The sequence below is a fragment of the Lissotriton helveticus genome, chromosome 3_1 (genome assembly GCF_964261635.1).
Source record: "Lissotriton helveticus chromosome 3_1, aLisHel1.1, whole genome shotgun sequence".
Taxonomy (NCBI): domain Eukaryota; kingdom Metazoa; phylum Chordata; class Amphibia; order Caudata; family Salamandridae; genus Lissotriton; species Lissotriton helveticus.
This window is the reverse complement of record NC_136061.1, coordinates 1,781,937,271-1,781,965,204: the sequence shown is the minus strand read 5'-3', so window position 1 is coordinate 1,781,965,204 and position 27,934 is coordinate 1,781,937,271. Positions and strand designations below refer to the sequence as shown.

At 41.3% G+C, this 27,934-nt stretch overlaps 1 protein-coding gene across 2 annotated transcripts in view; it reads right to left on the bottom strand.

Annotated features, from left to right (window-relative positions):
* LOC144825144 (pancreatic secretory granule membrane major glycoprotein GP2-like) overlaps positions 1-27,934 on the bottom strand; it is a 218,887-nt gene that overhangs the window by 124,854 nt on the left and 66,099 nt on the right. For both annotated transcript variants that reach the window (XM_078684012.1, XM_078684013.1), the window contains exons 2-3: positions 15,167-15,232; positions 3,094-3,186 (exon numbers count right to left, since the gene is read on the bottom strand). In XM_078684012.1, coding sequence (XP_078540138.1) covers positions 3,094-3,186; positions 15,167-15,232 — 159 coding nt within the window. The remainder of the gene's footprint in view (positions 1-3,093; positions 3,187-15,166; positions 15,233-27,934) is intronic.

Genomic DNA, 27,934 nt, shown 5'->3' with positions numbered 1-27,934 from the left:
AGTAGCAAATTGCTACTCGCAAATAAAGAACATGTAGGAATCACTATTTAATTAGCAATTCCTACATGAATGCCGTTTTGCGTGTCCTCAATAGCGAGTCGCTATGATTCGCTATTAGGGCCACGCAAAACGGCCTGTACATGAATCAGGCTGTATGTTTCTTAGGGCTTGGATTAAACCTGCAAAACTCATGCAGTCTGCTTTGTTTTTTTATATAATAATGTTTACAATGTGAGAGGCAAACAGCTGAGGCATTTTGTATTGTAAAGAAGTAGGCATTATTTGTGATTTTGATACCTTTGTACTTTTTAGTAGTGTTTGTGTAATGAATATTAGTGCCCTTTTGAGCTAATATGCTTATTTATTGTCATATTCAAAAGTGTAGTTTCATGTATTTGTTTACTGTGTTATGATCATTTGCGATCGAAATAATGTTCTTAAGATGATGATAACATTTTGGGTGTTGAGAGCTTGGTTTGTTCTGTGTATGAAAAGTTGAACTCCAATTAAGGGTAAGAGACGTGGTTATCAAATCCTTCGACTTCAACTAGTGAAACAATGAGTAATATAGATGTGGCTTTCTACTTTACTTGAGAATTCTGAATATATGATTTAATAAGCTAATACAAGTATTTCAGTATATGAGATGACAGAATAGAAAGGAAGTGATTTGCTGTGCATGCTAATCCAGTGGGCAATAATTAATATTTTTTCCTCTTTTTCTGTTTTGGTGACAATCCCTAGATGAGCTTGAATGTCGTGCTATATGAATTTTGCAAGATGAAATGTGCATAGTGAAAGCATGGAGTTTCTGGCTGTAATTTTGAATGATCATCCATGGGAAAGAGAAATTAGGATACTTTCCAATTTTTTTTATAATTTGATAGTAAATGATGCATTAAAGATTAGGATAGGCAGCAAAGCAGTTTTTGTTTATTCTGTACTTCTTTGGAGTGTAGAGATTATCTGTGACTTTTTGAGAAGTTACTTGTAAATGAAATGGCTGATTTGAGGTGGGTATTTCGATGCCTACTACGTATTATTCTTTTTAATACACTGCAGTTTTTGTTAATCAGCATTAAACCTATGGTATTATGACATGGAAAATGGAACTTATATCTTTGCCAACACTTTTTTATAACAAATGTCTCGAAGTCTTGGTCACGGGTAAATTTCTACAATTGAACATCAAATGTAAACACTACACTAGTGATTCAAGGATAGAACAAACTATCCTGAAAAATAAGTCTGGAAATTAGGTTTATCTGAATGGTCTGTTGTGCATATAAATTTCAGTGTATTCATTTGTTTAGGGTCTTCGAGATTGTAGTAAGTACTGTTTAAAATTCAATAATAAATGTTCAATTATCTTCAACATGTGAGACAATTGGTAAAATGTGGCTATTCCACAAGCGCATGCTCAGATACAGCTTCAGAGCATGTGAAGAGAAATATATCAATCATTAAAATAAGGCATGCTCAAAAGACAAAAAGTACTGATACATGTGCAGAGGCAGGACAGAGCAGAGGCATGTGCTGACAAGACATTTTGCAATCACCAAGACAAGCTCAATGGCCAGGCTACAGTGAGAAGACGGGAAATACATTTTACAGCTGACTGTTTTCTCTCTTATTCATATACAGCAGGTCAGCAAACAGTTTAAGCACAGTATTTCTAATTATGTAAAGAAACATCTCCACCAGCAAGAGGAGTGGCAGCATTAACTGTCTACCAATCAAAAAGTAGTCAATAACATAAACAGTGAGCAAATATACCTACTGCTGTCTCTCTACCTACTCCTGCTTACCAATGTAAGGTGAGTCTGCACTTGTGATACAGACTCCTCACAATCTAATTACCCTAAACAACTCCTATCAACAATACTACTACCCTCCATTGGGAGATGCCACAAATACCCACCTTAAGTACAATGTTTCTAATTTATGTCAGCCTTTGAGGAGGCTTCTTTGAGTCATAGAAGGTAACATAGCCTTTATACTATTAACTGTTTGTTGAATTTTGGTGAATGTCTAGGTTACAGATTGATACAGGGCTACATATGGTATATGGTAGGCCTGGGGTTATTAAGATCCCTGAACTTATTTCTGCTATCACCCCTTTTACTTTTTAGCCACCATGCCTTCACAAACTGAATCAACGCTCATACCCCTCATCTCCAAGGTGGCATTATTAGTTATGAACATAGATGATATAACAAATGATCTGTCGATAGGACTGAAATATTCAACTCTTTTGCATTTCTTGTTTTACTACTGGCATTTTTCATCTTGTACGAACTTTCTTTTTGAATACCATCAGACAATGCGCATAAAGTCATGAAGTTGAGTTAGTATTAATTATTTCACAATTGGTTTCTCCTTTTGTCAGTTATGAAGACCAAATTCATAAGCTATGGGAGATCACCAAACCATCTATCTTGCATTGAAACAATATTACCACATTGGGCCTTATGCTTTATCTTACCTTAGTATTATAACTTCTGTACCCAAGTTTCAGTGACGTTTCCCTATGTCATCTTCACCCCTTCCACGCCTGATTATAAGTGAAAACACCAATGATTCTTTATCTTTCGGCATCTGAGCATCATTGATGTTATACTATGGATCTTCATATTTCCTTAGATGTGCATCACTGATATCACCCTAAGGATCTTCACCATTCCATACCTGTGCATCACACATTCCATCCTATCTACCTTACCCCTAATATACCTCAGCATAATTTACACCACACCAGGGACCTTAACCCCTTCTGTACCTAAAAAGTGCTTATAGCACTCCCACTAGCATTCATAAATTCTGTACTGATATATTTAGACTTCTACCATATCCTATTCAAATTAGAGCAATGCTAATATCACCATTTCGGGTTCTCACCCTCTTTGTATGTTCATCCCACTCCTATGGGCTTTGTGTCATAGCCTGTAATGTGTCTGTGTTCAGCTGATACACCCCTCTGTGAATACTGTGTTCTACAGTTTCTGTGTATGCACACAATGTTCGAACACACAGACTTAGATATATGGCTCCTATCTCAAAGAGTTTGTTACCCAAACCCTCTGCATACATTACCGGAGCGTGTATATAGAGACAGGTCACAATCACAGGTGGATGTGGCATTATTGCAGATCTCATCCGATGCACAACCTGGGCATTGACAGTAGCCTGTGAGGACACAAGAGCAAGAAAGACAATTTCTTATTACACATATGTATTATCCAGCTGATTTAACACTAGTTGAGTTTCAGTGGAAATGATGCTTCTAAAAAGAATTTCTGTTCTTTTCCAGATATATACTTGTTGCAGAGATCTGTTATGAGATATAAGGTTGAACTCCCCTTAAAGGCATTGTAATATTTACTCTCAGGAAAAATTTGGAGTTGCAATTCATCACCTTAAATGTTGGCTACCAATGCTTTATAGTTACATTGTACAACAATATACCAAAACATAAAGAAAGCATTGTGAATTATAGAAATAGTTCAGTAAGACAAAACAAAGTAAACAAGCAAAATAAAATTCAAGAGAAAGCACAAAACAAATTTTGAAGGGAAAACTGGCACAAAATGTAATCAAATCATTAATACAATGACAACTGATTATAATGTGATGCAAGCTGGCATCACTGTAGAATTTTCTGACAGCTGTCCTAGTCAATCTTATTTTAATCAATCCCTGAAATAAATTGTCCTGTGCCATCTGAAAGCATTTGATTTGAAAAACGTATTTATTGTAGATGGGAATATGTTGAAATAGATATGCTCTTCTATTAAAGCCTAATGTTAATTTATTTGGATACTGGTGATAGAAAAAACACAATCTTGATTAAAATACATTGCGCTGGATACTTGTTCTTGCCATATCAATATCACATGCAGTCTCGAAGCATCTTCTAAATTACTTGAAATATACATCCCTAAATATAGAATCTGATTTGAACAATTCATGTTAAAAGGGATTGTAGGAATTTAAAAACGTAATATAATTTTTTAATTTAGATCATTAGTAATTGAACACTTTTTCAAATTCAGTTAAAATGCTGAATATGAAATAAAGAGCTAAACAGCTCAAAAATAAATTAACAGGTCAGCTGCATAAACATAGGGATAGTACCTGCATTAACAAGTGTATGTGTGTGATAGATATATCTATATATATAAAAACGAATGTATGTCTGTCTGTCTGTCTGTCTGTCTGTTTGTCCTTTATGCATTACTCACCATTCATCTGATCGCCATGAAACACTTGGGAAGTCGTTGAGTACACTCCCGTGAAGGTTTCTGGCATAACATTTTTTTAAATATCAGCCCCTAAGGGCCCTCATAATCTTTCGAATACTGATGTACGCACCAGACAGAAAAACAACAAATCGTGTATCCACAAGCACTCGAATAAATAAATAGAAATAAAACACCATTCATCCGATCGCCATGAAACTTTGGGAAGTTGTTGAGTACACTCCCGCGAAGGTTTCTGGCATAACATTTTTTTAAACATCGGCCCCTCAGGGCCCTCATAATCTTTCGAATACTGATGTACGCACAAGATGGAAAAACAAAAAATCGTGTATCCACAAGCACTCGAATAAATAAATAAAATTAAAACAGCATTCATCCGATCGCCAGGAAACTTTGGGAAGTTGTTGAGTACACTCCCGTGAATGTTTCTGGCATACATTTTTTAAATATAGGCCCCCCAGGGCCCTCATAATCTTTCGAATACTGATGTACGCACCAGACGGAAAAACAAAAATCGTGTATCCACAAGCACTCGAATAAACAAATAGAATTAAAACGACACTTTGAAATGTTTTCCACATTAAAATGAATAAGAATTTCCTTTCTTCTGAGATCGCAGCAACACACGACGGGTAAGCTAGTATATATATATATATATATATATATATATATATATATATATATATATATATATGACCTACTGGTAGTTTTAGTTAGGACCTATTTTCCATAGGAAATCCGCAACATTCTATTTGGAATAACTTTGGCGCCGGTCAACGAATCTTCGCGAAATTTTCAAAACTTATGGTCAGCTCCGGTCCGTTTCTATCCTGAAAGTTTCACGGTGATTCACCAAGCGGGGGTCGAGAAAAAAGGGGGGTCCCAAAACGCGTTTTCCCAATGCAATTTATCATAGGACCTTTATCCACAGCTACAGCCCAAACTCCAAACTGCCCAACGAAATTATGCTAAATTTTGCAAAGAGGTAGTCCTCAGTTCAGACTCGTGCCTTTTGCCTAAATGGTGTCAATCTGTTCAGTAGTTACTGAGAAAATTACAGTTAAAAGCATTTATATATCTATGGCCACCGTGGATCCGCGCATCCTGAATGCAACATAAGCGCACCCTTACGATCACGTGCTGAATGCTAATTGGCTGTCAAGTGGTTGTCAACATTCGAAACCAGGAACTGTTGGCAGCCATTTTGTGCCCGGGTAGAAGCGAGGCTGATAAAGTCAGTGAAATATGTGTGCAAAACATAGAAAGGGGGCAGGGTACCCTCTCGACCTGCTTAGGGGATCCCAGAAGGACCCCAGGGCCCACAAACTTGTATTTAATTTTTTTTTAAAAAAGACCCGGGATGTGCGGGTGCGCGGACTCTGCCGTAAAAATAACAAACGAAATAAAATGGAGCTTTTTTTTATAATTAGCCCCCGGGGGGGGTTAAATACCAGGGGCAAAAATATTAAATGTTATGGGGGACCCAGAGGGACCGCCCACCCACGGGGATCGTCAACTCCCGGGGCTACAAAAAAAAATGGTGGGGGGAGGGGTCCAAGGTCCCCAAAGCCCCGGGGACCACCACCCTCCGGGGCTTTATGTATTGTGGGATGGGGACTGCATGGCCCCCCTCCTGGAGCACTCGAGGGCACCGTCTCCCCTCGGGGTACAAAAAAAATGGTTGAGGGTCTGCAAGGTCTCCAAAGCCCCGGGGACCACCACTCCCCGGGGCTTTATGTATTGTGGGAGGGCAGGCTCCTGCAGTGTTCCGGGGTGTCCATCCCATCCTCCAATAGCAAGGAAATCTGTTCTCTCTTTCAAAATTAATTGAAACCAGATTGCTTTTCCACATGGGGAGCTGCATGTTAGTAGCTCCCCATGTGGAAAAGCAACGCCGGCTCCCAAACGCGTAGAAGTTGTGCACAAAAGGCGCTGCAGTCATGCACCTTACAGATTATGAGTCATGCATCCAGTGCATGCACACCAGGGGGCCGCACTGAGCGCCGCGCTGGGTGCGCGACTTCTAATTTTACCGTAAAAAATAAGCCCCTATCAGTAATTTCTAATATCCCCAGGGACCCCATCCCCCGAGTCTTATAAAAAAAAGTTGGGGACCGTGGGGGGAGCCAAAATGCTCCTATGGTCTCACCGGCTCCCCTTCGTCCAGCACTGCTTTTCCACATGGGGAGCTGCTAACATGCATGTGGAAAAGAAAACTGGTTTGGATTTTATTTATTAAGGGAAAATTCAGTAGTCAAAAAAGATTACCCCCAGTGCGGTCTGTCCGGACCACGCATCGCAATGCTATTACAATGATACTTTTACATTGTATATTCCATTAGAACGCATGTTATTACAACGCATGCCATTACAACGCGACTTTTTATTTCTTTTAAAAAGGAAAAGAAGTACTTGCTTTAAAAAAGAATACATGGTTATTATTTTATAATATAGAATTTAGTTTATTAACGTATTAGTGGAATTAGTTAAAACAATACTCGGTATAAATTAAAATACTCGATAATTATATGAGAGTATCACTTGCACGTGATGCAGGGAAAATAGGGGTTTGGGTGGGATAGTGTATTAAAATCAAGACAAGAACTATAAAGAAAGATTATAAATATTAGATAAATAAATGTCAGAAAACATGGATTAATTTAATTATACAAATTAATATTAGGGTATGAATTAAAATAGTCAGAGAATAAAAGAGAGTGTCTCTGCCACGGGATGCAGTGAAAATAGGGGTTTTGGGTGGGGGTAGTGTAGTAAAATGTAGGCAGGAACTATAAATGAAGATTATAAATATTAGTTACAGAAATGTATGAAAACACTGATTAATGGAATTAAATAAATTAATACTCAGGTATGAATTAGAATACTTGAATATTAAAAGAGAGTATCTCTGGCACGGGATGCAGTGAAAATAGGGGTTTAGGGTGGTGAAGAGTATTAAAAAAAAGTTTTAAAAAAAGGCAGTTAATAGAATAATAAGTCGGAAAAAAAGGGGAATGAATGTAAATACTCGCATTAAAAAAAGAGAGTAGCCTATAGAAATGCTTTTATAAGAAAAAGTTTAAATAAAGCATTTTGGAAATTATTCGAATGTTAAAAATTATGGAAAGAGGCACGTTTACATAAACACGTGTAGTACTAAAACAGTGGAAATGAGAGCACCTGTCAACTGAAAAACGTGAGTTAAAAGAGGTAGGAGCAACAAATTGATCCCATAGAGTGTTAACTAACCAAAAAGTATATAAACCACACCTGTGGGATGATTAGTTTTGTTTCAGAGAATCAATACGGGTAACAAAACTACGAGGAAGGTAATGATACGGGGCTGCAGAAGCATCTTGAGAATATCTTTCATTTCTTCAGAGGGAACATATTGTTAATGTATATTTAAAAATACATAACACATTATGTCCCCTCCAGAGGAGTTGGATGAATTAAGGAAAGAATATCGAAGAGAGGTAAATTATGTGAAATAGATATTTTTAAAAAGAAAGCCAAAATATTTAAATGATTATAGAATGTAGTATGTTTAAGTTTAAATGGAATATAATAAAAAGTTGGCGAAAGAACCATTACAAGAAATATAGGTGAATTAGGGCATTACTTCGTGCAAGGTAATGATTCGGAGCGATGGTATCATTTTGAGTTTATCTTTCATTTCCACAGAGGTAACATATTGTCAATGTATAATTTAATTTACATTCAACTTTATGATCCTTAAAGTGGAGTTGGATGACTTTCAACAGAGGATTTGAAAGAATAATAAATAATATTTTTTTCAAGAATGCAAATATATATTATAATGATTGAAAAATGTACTATGAATACACTATCAACGCAGAAAGGAAATACTTTAGAATAAAGGAGAATACTCTTTATCTTCTAGAGTGAAAATGGGTTAAAAGTATTTATATTGAGTAGTGCTTTAACCAATTTTCACTTGTAAAGAACAGGAGGATTATCTTCGTAAGCACTTTTTATGAACAAAATAATATGATTGTGCCTTCAAATGTTAATTATTAATGCCTTTATGTTTTAAATATGATTGTTAAATACAATGATGAAATGAAATGTACATAAAAAAGGAAAGATGAAGTAGTGAGGGAGTGTTTGTCGTAGCACTTCTATTCTACTTTATCTGAAAGTAAAAAAAGACCAATCATTTAAATAAAGATGACGGGGCAACACTTATATAATGTAAACATAAGGAATGAGTGCTTATGATAACATTAAAAAAATGTGGTCCAACACGTAATACTAATGAATGAAAAATGTAAAAAAGATTTTGTAACTCACCCATGTGATGATTTAAAAAGACTCAATAAAAATATTTCAAAAACTTGTGCATTTTTCTTTCAAGGATGGTTTGAAGAATTATACATTTAATGAAAGGACACAGTACTCCACGCTAAAGGAGAAAACGTGGCCCAATTATGATAGAATAGAAATTAGAAAAATATTTCTAAATACCTTCACAGTCAACAAACTCGTAAGCGGAGTAGACAGTATAAGTTAAAAATACCCTACCACAACTTGTTTTTTGAAACGCATTGTAAAATAAAGTACATTACAAAGTGGCTTTGTACATGGTGAGGGTATCATAAGGTCGCATATAAAAAACAAGCCAATCAACATTAGGCTCAGGAAGCTACAGTTAAGCACAGAACAGCCAATGAAATGTTTTTGAAAATCTGTGCAAGGGAAGGGATTGGTCGGTGGTTTGGGCCTACATGAGGCGTCCGAACCACTAGGATGGGCCATCACAGCGCTTGCGATGGGAGCAACTGTAAAATGGCTTAGAGCATGTGCGCCCCGTCTTTTTTATTGGTATGGTGTGGGTGTATACCAGGCATGAGGGAGTGTGTGTGTGCCGTTCTGACAACTAGACCTGGAACTAAGAAATCAGTACAATGGAAATCTGGGCAATGTTGCGTTTTAGTTTTTTCTTGGAAGCATAAGCGGAGTGGGCTGGCCTAAAATATGTCAGTGCAGCGCGAGGCTCTGAACCATGATTCCAGAGCTATGGGCGTGGTTCCGTCATGAGCTAATTGAGAAATCAAGTGATTCGGGTGTCCGTCTTGTAGAGCTGACGTCACCCGGGTCTTAAACGCAAATGTGTCATTATATCTATAAAGTTGCACAACATGGCCAACATGGAAGGTACGGGGTATCACTGACTCTATATTCATTCATAGGTGCATACATAAAAGATGGTGGACATTACACATTTCTGCAATAATGAATGTTTGTTGTACATTCAGTGGAGTGTTATAGCTGTAGTAATACAGGGCTGTGAAAGGTTTAAGTTGCAGTTTTTGGCAAATGAAAGGCAGATCATATATATACGTATGTGGTCATTCAGATATACTGTTGAACTTGGTGCTGGAAATCAGTGTTCGAGGCTTGAAGTTACGTCCACATCCTGTTATTGTAGAGTAATGGCGTAATTAACATGTGCCTGAAAATGTACTGTAATACGGTGCTCATGTAAATTGTTGATATAGTTTTGGGTTGACTTTGCACTATATAAATATGCTAAAAAGAAAAAAAAGGAATAGCCCACACTTACTGTCAGAGGTAAGATGGTTGTATACGCTATTTATATCACAATATAATGTGATAGGGCATAGGAGCAGCATTTTACAAACATAATAAATACACAGACACAAATGGATAGTTGAAGTGTGTATGGGCACCTGTGCTCGACTCAATTTTATTACTGTGCTGTTGGTAACAAGTAGAATAGTAATCATGATATCATAAATAGATATTCAATGGTAAATGGTTTATGACTTCTGCTGTACAAAGGTAGGAGCACTACATGTGAAATAATACACAGAAAATTCTATCATAAAGGGTTCATGAGTTGTGGTGCACTAAGGTAGGGTTGGTTTGTGTGGAACCTGCGATGATGTGTTTGTTCAGGCAGACTGCACTGCTAAGAATGTCTTTTGGCTACTGAATTTTGCCTTAATAAGGCCATGTGGCGATTAATTATGGTGCACTGAGTTAGTGGTACGTCTGGTAGTCAGCGTGTTTCCTACTGGACTGCATAATCTGTAATCACGATTGAAATAAAAGATGAAACATGCATGGAATACATTGACGAAAAGTGTATCTTTCAGGGACATTATAGTTCAAGTTGTGACCTGGGCTGTCCGCAGTGTAGATTGCCATTGAGTGTGCCTTTGCACTTGCAACGTGAATTTTGTTTTTCAACTAAACCTAGAACTGTTATAAAAGAAGTTTTTGAAGGAAGGCTACTAAAGGGATATTGTATAGGATTTGATAGACGTTTTATTTAGTTTGGTACTGCACTCTGCAAATAATGAATGAAGAGTCAGTTGAATTCTGCATGAATATGACCATGTGGTGATGATTTATGGTGCACTGAGTTAATAGTAAAGTACAAATACCTCTATTCTGACCTGTATGATTCTATACAGGGAGTAAATCACAAGATATTATGCAGTGGACGCTAAATGTAGGAAAAAGTTTTTTATTTTATTTGGTCATAATCATCTTTACTTTTCCATTTTACTTTTTTGTTTTTTCATATTTTATACATATATTCTTGTGTAAACAAATTTAATCATCATTTCTTGAAGAACCCCATGTTATAAGTATAAGAACATCTCTCTCATTCCATCATGCACACTGCAAGTATAAGAACATCTCTCTCATTCCATCATGCACACTGCAAGTGTGCATGATGGAATGAGATAGATGTTCTTATACTTATAACATGGGGTTCTTCAAGAAATGATGATTAAATTTGTTTACACAAGAATATATGTATCAAATATGAAAAAAACAAAAAAGTAAAATGGAAAAGTAAAGATGATTATGACCAAATAAAAAAAAAACTTTTTCCTACATTTAGCGTCCACTGCATAATATCTTGTGATTTACTCACTGTATAGAATCATACAGGTCAGAATAGAGGTATTTGTACTTTATTGTTGGTTTTCTCTCCCTCCTCTAGACCTAAAATTATATTTGGGAGTACTCTTCAGTATTATTTTGCACTGAGTTAATAGTACCTTTGGGACTGAGCGTGTACGTAACCTGCGATGACGCGTGGTCCGGACACGCCCAACTGGGGGTAATGTCTTTTGACTACTGAATTTTCCCTTAATAAAGCCTCGGGGCAATTATTTATGGTGTACTGAGTTAGTGGTACATCTGGTGTTAAGCGTGTGCTCACCCTGCGATGATGCGTGGTCTTAACAGGTTGCACTCAAAGCATTGAATGTTGTATACTGGATTGCATGTACTTTGAGGGAAGAAAAAAAACTACCATCGATGGTTATCAATTGTTCTGCAAACTAGTTCTACTGATTGCTCCCCATAACAAATTAAATGATTGCACTTCACGCAGTGCATTCTAACTTTCTCAAAATGGGGACGTATGTTTGGTGGCGATGTTGCAGATTGGGAGCATTTGGTTTCCTTAACCAAATATAGCCTCTTACCCAATTTGCATCAGTACTAATCTTGAATTGTGAGCCCTACTGTTCGTAGTATAGACCAGAGACAGTCGTCAGGAAGGGCCAACAGCCATGTGGCATTGACTTGAACTGTATAGAGTTAGTGGTAGGTGTGGCTCTCAGCATCTACGCAGCCAGCGATGATACGTGGTGTGGGCCAGCCGAACTAGGAGCAATGTTTTTTGCCTAGTGAATTCTGTCTTAATAAGGCCACAGGGAGATGACTTGTGATGCAGTGAGTTAGTGCTACCTGAAGAACTCAGCGTGTGCGCAACCTGCGATGTTTCGTGGTTCGGGCGGGTCGCACTGGTACAATGTATCTTGCCTACTGGAATGCGTCATGTAAAATTCCCATTCCACCTGAATCGTGAGCCCTCACAATGTAGATTGAAAGCAGTAGTCATCACAAACATCAAGAAATTCTTTTTGTCATATCCTTTAACAAAATCTTAGGACATAAAGTACAATTATCTCTACCTTAAATAAATCAAGGCTAAATTTCATGCTGTCCATAGTATAGTTTCAAAGAAGAATTGAAGTTGTGAACCCAGCTGTCCGCACTGTAGATCGAAGGCAGTACTGAGCTCAGATATGGATGAATGATTTTTGTCTCTTATTTTAACAAAAACTGAGCACACACAGTATAATTGTCTCTGCATTAAATACATCAGGGTGAATTCCCTACTGTCCGTAGTGTAGATGCAAAGTTGAATTCAAGTTGTGAACCCTGCTGTCCGCAGTGTAGATCGAAGGCAGTAGTCGATACAGACCTAAGTATGCGGTGCTGTTGCCCTGAGTTCGCAATCGGCCTGTATCGAAGAGGCACGTGGTCATGGGGGCAGCCACGTGGCAGGGTGAGGACCTTAGCTGTGGTAGAGTCTTTTCTCTTTGCAGAAGTGAACGACGCCCAAGGCGTAGGCTAATTATTTATACCCTTACGCTGTAGTTACATGCGTTGGATCAGCCCACTCCTCTTCTGCTTCAAGGGGGGGAGACAACACAGAAACATGACCGAGATATTCCTCAGAGTCTGAGATAATATGGTTGCGGCCACTATGCAATACGCACGTATCAATGGTATATCTACACATGGAAAAGTTTTTAGTTTCTATAGTGAGTTGTGTATAGCATTTCACCGGTAGTCTTGGCATTGTGTAAATTATTGTTGATGTGCGAGTTCCTTCACTTATACATAGTTGGTTACCACATTTCTGAACATTGAGCTAGTGTGCTGTTGAGAGGATATATTATCTTGGGAAGGTCCATTGTCCTGTTTTGCGCTGCATCTGAGGTAATAGAGGGAGAGGGATGAGGAGGGGTGGTTGTAGTGGTGGTGATGCTGGGTTTTGTGATTTTGTTGGGTGTCGGAAGTGTAAAAATAGTACCTCTATCACTTATTGCTCTTTAAATATGGGTATGAGTTGGATGTAATTCACGCAGTACATAGTCGACGTCCTTACACTAGTAAAATGTTGATGTTAATTTGTTAGTGGTAAGTGAAACTATTGCTTGTTTTTTAGGTATCATTGCATATTTGGTTTCTTGTTGAAAATATGGGGAAGTGGTCAACATTATACTTAGGAATTGTCATTTAAAAAACCTTTGAAATTCACTAAAAAAACATAGGTTTCAGACAGGTTATAGTTAGGAATTATCATTTGAAAAACCTTGAAATTCACAAAAAAACCATAGGTTTCAAGCAGGTTATAGTTAGGAATTATCATTAAAAAAACTTAGAAATTCACAGAAAAACCATAAGTTTCAGGGGTGTTATAGTTAGCTGGACATTTCACTCATACAAAACCATTGAAATTCCTCCATTATAGTTAGTTCCACTAATTATAACTCGCGCTCCCGCAATGCACTGCTGAGGTTGTCACATATTACATCATTCAAGACATGGTCAGTGACATCACTGATGACATCATTGATGACATCTCAAATGACATCACTGATGACATCATCCACGTGACAATCTGATACACCTCGTCATACACTTGAATAACCTTTTATCACTCACTGTAAAATACAGAGTACCATATTTGAAACCATTGACACACCAATACCAGTTACTACATACCCACTCACTGATTCCTAAGTTTACACATACAACTACCCATTCAACAACAGAATCACTTATACATACAGTCACTAATCAATAGAACACTATGAAATGCACTTATACATATATATAGACATTGACACATCAGCAGTTATCTTATTGGGTTATGCAGTCATCCTACTCACTCATGAAAAAAATTAATCACACTTACATTTACTCACTTACACAATTATACACACAACACCTCATTTATTCAAACACATAGTAACTCGTAGTTAATATGTTAAAAATCCCCATTACAATTATACACTCATTCATATAGTTACTCTCACAATCACTGACTCTTACATATACTTATTTATATACACCAAGTCTCACATACAATGCTTTTTATTGTTTTACTTTGTAGAAGATGTACAATTAAAACATATATTCGGTCACCAACACACAAATAAATACACTCAGTCACCCAAACAACTGTTTCCACATGCACTCTTAAAGCTATACACTTAGTCAATCAACCATTCACACATCTATGCATAGAATTACACACAACCCATCCAACCACATACACAAACTCAGTGTCCAATACAAATACTCACCTAACTAATAAATTACTAATATACACAATGATGTAGTTAGTGACAAACTGATGCAGCGTGTTATACAACAACAGAGACAGTGATACACACATTCACATAGTTTAGTTACTAATCCATGTATTAGGTGAGACACTTTTAATTACTCACTTAAACAGACAGTAAGACAGCTAGTAAATCTTCCATCCAGACAGTTATATATCTACTCAATCTTCAATACAGATTGGTCTATATAATACATATTTAAATTTCAAATTAAACCACATTCACTGGATGATGTAATCAGTGATGTCATCAGTGATGTCATTTGAGATGTCATCAGTGATGTCTTCAGTGATGCCACTGACCATGTCATGAATGATGTAAAAAGTGACATCATCAGCAATGCATTTCGGGCGCGCAAGTTATAGTTAGCAGATTAACTATAACGGAGGAATTTCAATGGTTTTGTATGAGTGAAATGTCCATATATATTATTCTATTTCTTCTAATACGTCTTGCAGTCATGAATGTGGATGTCCTCCAGGGGCGAAAGGATTTTATAAAGATGCTCTTGTGTATATTAATTAGTAAAGAGATCCTGTTTAAGATGATTGGCTCTACAGTTGCTGTAGTTCCTCTTATGAGACACCATGTCGCTGCATCAACAATACAAAAATAATGTTAGAAGGAAAGCACACATTTGTAATCTTGGAAGGAGGCCAGGCATTTTGACAGGGAATGTCACAAAAAAAGTACCTGATTGCAAAAAGCTGAGGGCGATGACGAACCCCATCCAAGTCTTCATCTTCAAGCGTGCCATCACTAGAGAGAATAGAAGACAAGAGCTCATGGTCAGGTCTTCTCCAGACTTAGCAATTAAGTGTGTAGTGGCTGAGCAGTTCAGCAAGATCCAATATGTCAGTGCCCAGCTAAATAAAGGTGGACGAGCCATCAAAAGCAAATATCAGTCCACATTTTCCTATAGCACACCTGTAACGATTCACTGATATGTCTTTATTTTATTTTATTTTATTTATTTTGAGAGTTTTATTTAGTGCTGGCTAGACCCGGAGGTTTCAGAGCGCTTTACATAAGGTTCCACAGAAATTACAAAATTACATCAGTTACACGTTACATCAGTTAGTAGAAAAATGTTTTCAAGAGAGTAGAAGACTAAATAAATGGAGCTTGGAAGGGTAAGAGGGTATAAATAAATGTATGTGACGCATTAAGAGCGAGAAGGGGGGATAAATAGAGCAGATAGGGGGAAAGGAGGAGTGAGAAGGGAGAGGAGAGGTAGACGGTAGGAGAGACGAAGGGAAAATCTGCTTAATGACCGACTGGGTAGGTGACAGCCGAGGAGGGAATCCACAGCCAGTCTCCCCTTTAGCTCTCAAGGTAGCTCCATTGGGCATCGGTCAGATAGCTAGGTCTCTAGGTTACATCAGTTACACGTTACATTGGTTGCTCAAAACATTTAAATAGCATATAAGACGAGGTTAATGGCCCGAGGAAAGGTAAGGGTAAAAGGGAAAACAAGGAGGGAGATACAACAGAGAGACAAAGGAAAATGTCTGCCCAAAGTCCGGCTGGGTAGGAGATGGCTGAGTGGAAAGTCCATAGCCTATCTCCACTGTAGCTATGAAGGTAGCTCCATCGGGCATCGGTCAAGGTGCTAGGTCTCCGCTGTCGGTGGCAAGTTCACAGATTGAATGTCTAGAAGGGTGAGCCGGATAGGAGTGAGGTTGAGGAAAACCTCATGTTCATTGGAAGATCTGAGCACCTTAATCCTCCCTATCACATATTACTCAGAACAGTCTCTCAAGTTCCTTCTGGGATCTTAACTTCTTTAAATACAAAAAGGCAAAAGAAGCCTGACGAATCTACAAAGCTAGGGGCCTGATTTACCATTCCCATTCACAATCCAGGGAAGTACAAATTGCACATCGACTCGTTTACATGCAGGGATGTAATTTGTGATGAGACTTATAAACTAGTAGTTTGCATAAAACGGTTTGCCTGATAAATATGTGCACGGCTTTTTTACAGGGATATTGAACTGCAAGGGACAGCAGACCACTATTGAGTGTTTTGCCCAGTGATTTTATGGCAATTTCCTCAGGGATGGCGGTCCAAGAGCTCACCTATTAGCTCACTGCTATGGTGTACAAATAGATGTTAAAAAACAAGGGGAAACAAAGTCAGTGATAATAATAGAGGCTATACTACATCTTGACCACCTGGAATTAAAAACATATTGATGCCACCTATGTAGTGTTTATTGGGACATGGAGAGACTGACACTTAAAAACTGTGCTTCGAAAACTAATCAAAACTCAAACTTGTCAACCCTGTTACATATATTCCTTAACTACACTTTCCCAAAACTTCACAGTCATCCAAGACACACCAACCCCATAGAAAGGTAAGAACTCATTCCTACTAATATGGGTGATATACAACGTTATGCCTGATAGACTAGTCCAGTGCCTTGCTTTGACCATTGACACTGCAGGTGGGAGGGCTGTATTCCTCTCTCTTCTCTAATTTTTACATAATGTGCGCTCTGCTTACAAGGCGAGGATGTGTCTGGTTTCTTTGATTTCCCTTGAGGACCAGACTATTCATGAGCACTTGTGGTAGACCTGACAACCTTTGTGTGGTATTCCCTGAAATATTTTGTCTTTACTCCTCTTGTTTTGCTGAATTCATTTTTGTTGGTTTTAGGACTTTGCACATTTTACCACTGCTAAACAATGTTAAAGGTCTCTCTTCTTCAAACATGGCACAATTGGCTTACACTTAATTAGCGCATTAAGTATCCTTGTACGTTCCTAGCAAATTATACTATGTGTGCCCAGAGCTTGTTAAATAAATGCTAGTAGTGGGCCTGCAGCACTCATTGTGCCACCCACTGAAGTAGCATTTTAAAACATGTCTCATGCCGTCAGGGCATGGTCGAGTCAGTGACAAAGATGGGCTCACAGCATTGAAGCTCCTGAGCATCGCCTGGAATATTACCTCAGTTGAACCCCATACTGCGTGTGCAGCGGCGCAGGTCCCCGTCTAATCTCTGCTGACCAAGGGGGTTGGAGCTGGATGGCCACTATTAGAATCTCCAATAAGCGTCTAGCACACTGCAGCCTGATGTAGCCTTTGAAAGCCCTGCAGGGACAGGGCCCACATGTGAGCCTAAGGGCAGGGCCAAAGTGTACCAGGTACCAGAGGATGAAGAGCATTCTGGGGGTCCAGATTGGGCCTCTTCGACTGTCAGTCACGTGGAGGAGCTCTGGTGTGCGGCCTCAGGCTGTGCTGCGACTGGTCTGCCTCTCTTTTCGAGACACCTGGCCAGGCCAATATACTGCAGCGGCCTATTCTCTGCAGAGTTGAGCCCCACTGACTAGGTTATTGACTGCATGTGCTCAGACGGCGGCCTGCTCAGCAGGTAGGGTGTTATTACATTCCTCTGTGTAGTGCTGATTTGCGATCGCCTCTACCCGCTGGCCTTGCACAGAACTGCGGCCTCAGCCTTCCAACTGTTCTATCATATATGAAATTCAGCAAAGAATGCCCATTCATCTTTGCACTGCAGATATTTGAATCTGAGTACATATTTATCACACTCCTGCTTCTTTTTCATGCTCAAACAACTACTGGTCCACTTCTATTCACACAGTGTGTGTGGGCTATGGTTTTGGACAGTTGGCTCCTCGATGTGAAGCACTTGGCGTTTATCATATTGTCTGCTGTCTATATATTTGCCCATGGGGGTACTCTCTATTATTTAGACCAGCTATTGGAGAATGGCTCTTATTCTCCAAACTTAGACACACTTCTCATTGACTCTAGCAGCCTGCTTTATATTGTACCCCACTACCTCAGTATTGTCATTGCTTATCTCCACCTGTCGCCTCTGTGCCTACTGTCTGGCTAGTTCTGCTATCTTACGTATGCCTCCCCATCCTTTGCTGCACTCTCCTCCATCGCAGTCAGCATTGATACCGCCTCCCTGGCATGAGCAGTGCACATAAGGCAATGGGACGTGGAAAACCTAAACAGAAACAGCTTACTTTTGAACCTGCCAGGTCCCCACACCGCCAGCGCTCACCCTCAGTATCAACCAGCGCCTCGGATCAAACAATGGCTGAACCCCCATCAGAGGGAATGCCAGCTATTATGGTCAAAGTATGAATCAGCTTTAAGTCTATTGATTTTAGATTTGATACTTTGGCGCAACGCTTTGACACCATGTCTGAGCACTTGGATCGCCACAATGTGAGGCTCTATTGTGGGGAGTGCAAGATCTCGGAAATTGAGCATGGAAATGCTGATACAACAAAGCATCTTGAACATGTGAATAGCCTCTTCAAGACCACTGCAGCTAAGAAGATATAGAGGCTAGGTCCCTCCGAAATAATATGTGCATAGCTGGTGTACCGGAATCCACCAACACTCGACAGATGGGCACCTTTGTGGAACAACTTCTAGAGGATCTCTTTAAAAGGAAGTCCTTTTATAGTTGAGAGAGCACACCGGACACTTGGACTACGGCCAGTTCCCAAGGCACCGCCCCGGCAGATAATGGTCTGACTCTTAACCTTTAGAGACCGGGATAGCGCACTAAGTATGGCCCGCGACTGGGTGTCCCTACAATATTAGGGGTCTGCTATTTCTCTATATCCCGACTACACACCAGTAGTGCAAGAGGCATGCTACAAACTTACTGATGTTAAATGTAATCTCCAAAGGTTGGGACTCAAATATGGGATGCTCTATCCTGCACGACTTCGGGTGGAGCAGGACAGTCGACATCACATCCTAAATACCCTAGCAGATGCTGAACAATTTTGTAAAAAACACTCCTCCAGCAGATCTCCTCTGGTGCATGTCCTAGTACAAATGTTCATTGAGACCGGGCGTCTGTTTCACCAATGCCTCATACATAGTGATCTGTCTCAAGTATTTTTGCAGACATCTGATTGGGATCATCCTATTTAATTATGATTCTCATACTGTTTCTCCATTGGCTTATACCATTAATATATGCATAATACTTTACTATGCTATGTGTTTTTATTTTTTATTGCTGATTTGTTCAACAGTTATTCCATTATCCATTTACTGATCCTTCTAGGTTATTCTCTTCTGGGCACTGTCACCCCCTTAGGTGTATACCACTGTATTTGTATTTCTCTTTTCTTTGTGGTTATTTGGGTTCTCTAGCTTATTCTTTGTTTTTTTACATTATGTCTGGTTGAAGCCTCTTTACTGCTGTGGTACATACTAAGTTCACCTTTACATGCGCTCTTTATATTTATTATTAGTCTGCAGCACCATGACCCCAACATGCTACTGTTCTCACTATACTTTTTACACGCATAGGGTGTGTATTTTAATACACAGTAGGGCCATATTCTCAAGAATGTGTGATAACCATCGCAAAAGTAACTTAACACAACTCCCAACATCGCATTCTCAACACGGTGGTACCATGGGATAGTAACCAGATAATGTGTCAAATATCTGCGTTTAAACCAACGCCACACCGCAAAAATGCGAAAAACATACGCATAAAATCCTGCAATGAGGCCAATCACGGTACAAAAATCAGCGAAAACCAGAACAGGCCTGCAACTCACACGCGTCAGGTGGGGAAAATCACCATAAAAAACAGACAAACAAATGCCAAACATCCGCAAAGCACTATGGATGGTGCCGGAGCAGGTACAGAGGAGAACTATAACCCCACAAGTCCCCCGGAGAAACAGCCAGGGACCTCGGGGTCAGGGAAGGGCAAGGGGAAGAGTAGGAAGAAGCGGTTTGGTCCGCAGGAAAACAGGATCCTGATAAAGGAGGTGGTCGAACACCATCAACAACTGTTCTTCACCTCCACTGTGTCATTGGCAACAAGAAATGGACTATGACAGTCCATCATGGACAAGGTAAATGCAGTGGGAGTGCTAAAGAGGACAATGGAAGAGGTCAAGAGGCGCTGGAATTACATCAAGCACAAAACCGAGCTGAAACTCGCAAACAACCAGAAAGCAGCAATGCAGACTGGAGGTGGCAGTGCTGAGCCACAGGAGGAGCTGGACGATATGGAGGAAATGGTGTCCACAGTCATCAGTGGGGAGACGGTGGCAGGAGTCAGGTGACAGGACATTGCTGAACATGACCGGATACAACAGCACCAGGGTGAGTAACGACCAGGGACACCGGGGACGGGGGAGATGGGCACAATGGCACACATTCACAATTAAGTATAGCATATCTGCGGACAAACCATGCCCCAGACCCCCAACTCCCACCAAGAGACCAATGTACCCCAGTATTCAACATCTCAGCACTGCATAAGCACAGAAGTCATAGGCATGTCACATGAAATAGAGAAGGGGCAGCAAAATCAGAGGTGCTGGGGCAACTCTCCCAAAATGCGGCACACACACACACAACAGGCAGAGCACATCAACTCTGAGAACAATGTGGCACAAACCGCAACACGCCCACAACAGAACACAGGACACAAACGTTTCCGACTGGGTGTAGACACTAGCCAATCACAAGTGGCATTGCAGGGAAATGTGAGTTGATAATGTACAAGTACAAACACACACACACGTCTGTCCCCCATCAAATAGGCAGCTCCTCCAAAACATCCACGATGTACAATCATTCAGTCTATATGTAAACATGTACAATGCAACAACATACATGTGAACACAATGTTAAACTGCATCTCTCCTTCACATTGCAGAGGGAGAATCAACACCTCCTGCAGAGCAGCCCGACCCTCTCTTCTCTGATGACAAAAAGGACCACCACAGCTTTGACTTTGACGCTCTCCAGGAGTTCATTGACAGCCTCCGCAACACACCTCCAGGAGCAGGGCAGCAAAGCTGCAACAAGGACACCCCCCTCTGCACAGACCACATAGCATTCAGCACCCACCACCACTGCTACCTCCCAGGACTCCCACGAAGAACACACAGCCTTCCAACGCCGTGTGTTGGGGTGCCAGGAGCAGCTGGCTGAACAGGTGCGAGTAGGCCTCAACAACATGGCAGACAAACTAGATTACATTCGTGGGTGTCTAAGTCCCATCAGGGACCACTCACAGTCCCTAACAGACACCCACAGTCTGCTCCATGCTCTCCAATGGACCATGGCTGACATCACTGGAGCCCTGACTCAGAGACTAGAACAACCCTCCAGTCAGAGCGGCTCCAGCGTTTCATCTGGACCTGGTAAACTTTATTCTTGTATCTGGACCATGGTGAACTGCACTACATACCGGCACGTGGTTTGAGACACACCGATTGCAACAGGTGAGCAGTGTGGCCTGGGTGCGCAGTGTCGGCACTCTCTCTCTATGTCCCTCTCTTCTTTTCTCTGTGTCTCTCTCCACCTCTCTGTCTGTCTAGCACTCTCTCCCCCTCTCTGTCTGTCTATCACTCTCTCCCACTCTCTGTCCATCTATCGCTCTCTCCCCCTCTCTATCCGTCTATCACTCTCTCCCCCTCTCTGTCCATCTATCACTCTTTCTCTCTCTCTCTGTCTCCCTCTCTCCTTCCGCTCTCTCTGTCCCTTGATGTGCGCAGGACACACCTTCTCATCATGATTTTTGTCTTGCAGGCTGCGTCCTACGGATTGTCACGAGGGGAGCCGCCATATGTCTTCTTTTCGGTTCTGTGTTTATTTGAATAAAGTTTAATTTGTTGATTTGAAGGTGAATGTGTGATGCTCATTTTTGTGACGACACATATATGTCACCAGATGTGATTGTGCGACATCAGGCGGATTATTTGGTACATGATTCCGTGTAGTTGATGTGGCATGTCTTTGCCTGTGAGGGGGTGCTGGGGGGGTCATGGGGATGGTGGCGGTGGGTGTTGTGGTCCTGTTGGGGCTCCGAGCTGCATGATCGTTGGATCCATGGAATCTGTTGCCGTTCAGGTGTGGCTCTGGGTTGGGCTCCCTTGTGTGGGGCAGGCTGTGGTCCAACTTTGCACCAGGTCAGAGCAGGTGTTAGTTTCCTGTTGCTATCACCTGTTTTGTGGTCGTATCGCCGACATGGCTGGTCGTTGAGAATGTTGCAGAGTGGTGTTATCATGGCTTTTTGCACGGGAACGCCTACTCTGCATCTCATTAGCAATAGTTGCCGGGGTCGTCTATGGCGATGTTTTTTGCGGCTGCTATCGTGGGTAAACTGGTGCTATGGGCTATTAGCACCAGCTGAAAGGGGTGATAACTTTATCATGACTTTGGCTGCGATAAAGTGCAGTTCACTCGGCGATAGCTCCTTGAGAATATGCCCCAGTAGTGTCCTCTTTCGGCTGATACGGACTGTCATGGATCCAGCTGGTCGATATTGATTGTGTTGTGTAAGTTGGTGAGTTGCACGGTGTTATTGGTCAATGTCTATGCACTAAACACCGACTCACCAGACTTCTTTGCCGATTCGTAGTCACAGATCCACCAACACCAAACTGACTATCTTTTAATGGGTGGAGACTTGAATCTCACCCAGCAACTTGAACTTGATTCTACTGGCTCTACAGTCATTTGAAAAACCTCATTCTTTACAGTCCCTCAGACCTCCTTGGCACATTTCACTAGAGTGGCACATGGCACCATAAATATCTGAAACAGCTAGGTATACCTTCTACTCTGCTCCACACAATGTGTGGACTCACATTGACTACTGGTGCATGTCTCCAAGCGCGCTCTTATGGTATCACTCATTTCCCTTGCACACTGTCGGACCACGCCACTATTCTGACACACTACACATGCCCCTGTGTGTCCCCGTTTCAGAAGTGGCACTTTCCTTCTACCACTCTCCATCACAAGAGAAGCTATTGTTGAATTTTTCTTCACAAATATTGGCTCTGTTAAGAGCCCATCTACACTGTGGGAGGACTTTAAAGTCTATGTGCGAGGAGTATGGATCTCAAAACATGCAGTGGTGCTATGCAGTATCTGTGCTGACCTTGTTAAGGTGGAGGATAGACTTCATAAGCTAAACTATGCTAATAGAGACGCAACCCATGATCATCAGCTTCATGACAGATCAAAATTACATGAATTCCATGACCTTGCTCAATGTGAAATCGCATATTTGGGAAAATATACTAGAGCATGTTGGTACGGTAAAGGTGATAATCCGGGACAAGCATTGGCAGGTTTGCTTCTTCCTCCATATCAAGCTACATGGGGAACACGGTTGCAGCGTCCGGATGGTACTCAAGTCACTAATGCCGCTGCTATTCTTACAGAATTCACTGACTACTACAAGTCACTCTACACAACACACCCAGGTGCTGGTGAAGAGGCACTGAAACTACCATGGTGTGGCTTAAGATCGGCCAACAACAATTTCATGCCTCCCCTATTTCAAGTGAGGAGATTTCAAAGGCCATAGACAACTTGAGTGGATCCACAGTGCCTGGCATAGATGGGTTCACTGGTCATTTTTACAAGGCTAATAAATCTAAATTAGGCCCACATTTATAAAAATGTATGCTGATTACCTTGAGCACAGCCACTTACCTCCTACGCTGCGGGAAACAGTCATCACAATCTTGCATATATCCAACTAGTTCGCTCAACACTGCTCCTAATATTGTCCATTATTCCTTCCCAATTTTGATATAAAAATTTGGGCCAAAGTTTTAGCTACTCACCTTTCTCTATTAATGGATCACATTATTTGCCCCATGTGAACTGTCTTTGTAACACACCACTCCACCTCAATTCATCTCTGTACCTTATTCGCTGTAATCAATCAAATCTCACCTACTGGTCCTTCAGTGGCTGTGTATTTAGATGCTGAAAAGGCATTTGTTTCTCTGGAGTGGGATTTGTTTGCATGCTACACTAGCAAAACTAGGTGTAGTAGTGTGACTTTTCCTCTTCTTTCTGTTCTCTCTCTTTCCCCTTGCTGTTCAGCCTGAGCATGTATGGAATGTTGATTACGCCTTGGAATGTTGGGTGCCTGATCTGAGTAAGTTGGTGATTGCAGGCTGAGCAGCTAGGAGGCTGCTCCTAGTGGGGCGTACATACTGACCTACTTACCAACCTACCTTCCAGCTTACCTACCATCTTCCTACAATTCTCTACTCCTTGTAATTGAAGTATCAATAAAGCTTCAACCTGGAACCTACTACTTGATCTCCTGTGGAATTACTATCTTCAACAATGGGCATGCCTCACAGTTTTCGCAAACTAATTAGTCTGCTATATTAAGACCAATTGGGCCGGTTTAACCTACATGGTACCCTGACAGAACCTTTCCCGTTAACGCGTAGTACCTGACACGGATGCCCTCTCTCTCCCATTCTGTTCATAATCGCCAGGGACCCTCTCATCCGCCACTTCCAGGAAAGACTTATTCCTAGAGGCTTCAAATTTTCCCATAGGACACTATTAGATTCCATTTATGCAGATGGCAAAATAGTGCGCGAGGTGCAGCGATTCAGAATTTTTTTCCGGATTGTGTATTAACTGGAGTAAGTATGAGTTTTTTCCACTGACAAACGCCACGTATCTGTGTGATCTTGATTTCCTACTGCAATGGGGCACGTACTTTATTAGCTATCTGGGCATTCACATTCATAGAGAGCACTCAGAAGTAATCTACCACAACTATGGGCCAGAGTTGATGAAACTTGAGTCACAGGTGGAAAGGTGAATCAAGCTTCTGCTGGGCATTTTCGGTTATATAGCATTTATTAAAATGTTAGTGCTACCTCACTTTCTTAACTTTTTTTAAACATCCCCATTGTCCTTACTGGCAGTTTTTCTACCTCACTGCGAAGGCTACTAAACTGATTTTTATGGGCCAGTTCCCAACCTCGTATCCACTGGGAGGTCCTTACACTACCCTATGAGGGCAGCGGCTTTGGAGTTCCTGACCGTTAGTTCTATTTTCATGTAGGCCAAGCACATTATGCCTACTATTGGTATTATCCAGATGCCCAAACACGTACAACTACCACATCTCCCTCTTGATACCATACTGCCACAAGGACTATCATGTGACCCAAACACGATGCATAGTCTTGCCACTACTAGTTGGGCATGGTTCAAAGTTCTGCGGTATCTCGGTGGGAAATCTATTTACTCCCCCCATATTCCAATTATAAGCAACCCTTGGCTCCCACTCACTCTTGAACATCGAGTGCAAGGTACGCTTGGTGTACACGAGCTGCGGGTGATAGGCGTCCTGTGTTTGGAAGGTATACTCCAACCCAGCTCTGTGATGGCTAAAGTAGATGAATCGGTCCTGGATAGATTTACATTTCATCATTTACACAGTACATAATGGGCAGTGCTACCCACCTACCCATCTGCACCCACAAATTTCTTACTACTCACAGCACTGATCAAGTCACCAGACAATAGCCATCTGATTTCTAAGCTGTATCACATTTCCCTAAAATTAAGGCCCTCTGGATTGGAGAAAGCTTGGACAGCATGGGAACGTGACCTGGTTGCCCCTATATTGGATACGTGATGGATGGTATTACTGCTGTATGCAGATTAAACTTGTGTCAGGTAATCACCAACATATGATATTAGATTATAAGTATATCCCTGACAACAAACGGCGGCAACAGTTGCTGATAAATAACGAGGGAACATTAAAGTAACCGGGGTACACTGGAGTACCTTACAAGCGGTGAGTCGATAACAGACCCCTGCGACCCTAGACAACATGTATGCCTTTGCGGGACCCACTGTGGGATTGAACAAAAGGCAGCAATGACTACAGATCCCATAAACCCTTGAGGGATCACGTGCTACTTAGCGCTTTCCAAACTATACTACTAATAGTTAGCGGAAACTGCCTCACACACCGCATTGCCATTTTCCCCAGAAGAAAGTGCAGACAGCACTGAAACGGGTCGGGATGAGGAGAAGAAATGACGGAAGCTGATGCACCCTCGTAATGCAATAAATACAAGCCTTGAACTTGCCTGTTGCCGTGTGATTCTTTGCTGCAGAGCCTTTGGAATATAAAAATTACACACGACAGCTGCGTCGTGGATGGAAGCACCACCTTGGAAAAGAGGAAGGAGCCGCCGGAGCTAGGGGCCGTGATACTGGGACTATCCCTGACAACAAACGGCAGCAACAGTTGCTGATAAATAACGAGGGAACATTCAAGTAACCGGGGTACACTGGAGTACCTTACAAGCGGCAAGTGGATAATAGACCCCTGCGACCCTAGACAACATGTATGCCTTTGCGGGACCCACTGTGGGATTGAACAAAAGGCAGCAATGACTACAGATCCCATAAATCCTTGAGGGATCACGTGCTACTTAGCGCTTTCCAAACTATACTACTAATAGATAGCGGAAACTGCCTCACACACCGCATTGACATTTTTCCCCAGAAGAAAGTGCAGACAGCACTGAAACGCATCAGGATGAGGAGTAGAAATGACTGAAGCTGACGCACCCTCGTAATGCAATAAATACAAGCCTTGAACTTGCCTGTTGCCGTGTGATCCTTTGCTGCAGAGCCTTTGTAATATAAAAATTACACATGACAGCTGCGTCGTGGATGGAAGCACCACCTTGGAAAAGAGGAAGGAGCCACCGGAGCAAGGGGCCGTGATACTGGGACTATCCCTGACAACAAACGGCGGCAACAGTTGCTGATAAATAACGAGGGAACATTAAAGTAACCGGGGTACACTGGGGTACCTTACAAGCGGCGAGTCGATAATAGACCCCTGCGACCCTAGACAACATGTATGCCTTTGCGGGACCCACTGTGGGATTGAACAAAAGGCAGCAATGACTACAGATCCCATAAATCCTTGAGGGATCACGTGCTACTTAGCGCTTTCCAAACTATACTACTAATACATAGCGGAAACTGCCTCACACACCGTATTGCCATTTTTCCCCAGAAGAAAGTGCAGACAGCACTGAAACGCGTCGGGATGAGAAGAAATGACGGAAGCTGATGCACCCTCGTAATGCAATAAATACAAGCCTTGAACTTGCCTGTTGCCGTGTGATCCTTTGCTGCAGAGCCTTTGGAATATAAAAATTACAAACGACAGCTGCGTCGTGGAAGGAAGCACCACCTTGAAAAGAGGAAGGAGCCGCCGGAGCAAGGGGCCGTGATGCTGGGACTATCCCTGACAACAAACGGCGGCAACAGTTGCTGATAAATAACGAGGGAACATTAAAGTAACCGGGGTACACTGGAGTACCTTACAAGCGGCGAGTCGATAATAGACCCCTGCGACCCTAGACAACATGTATGCCTTTGCGGGACCCACTGTGGGATTGAACAAAAGGCAGCAATGACTACAGATCCCATAAATCCTTGAGGGATCACGTGCTACTTAGCGCTTTCCAAACTATACTACTAATAGATAGCGGAAACTGCCTCACACACCGCATTGCCATTTTTCCCCAGAAGAAAGTGCAGACAGCACTGAAACGCGTCGGGATGAGGAGAAGAAATGACAGAAGCTGATGCACCCTCGTAATGCAATAAATA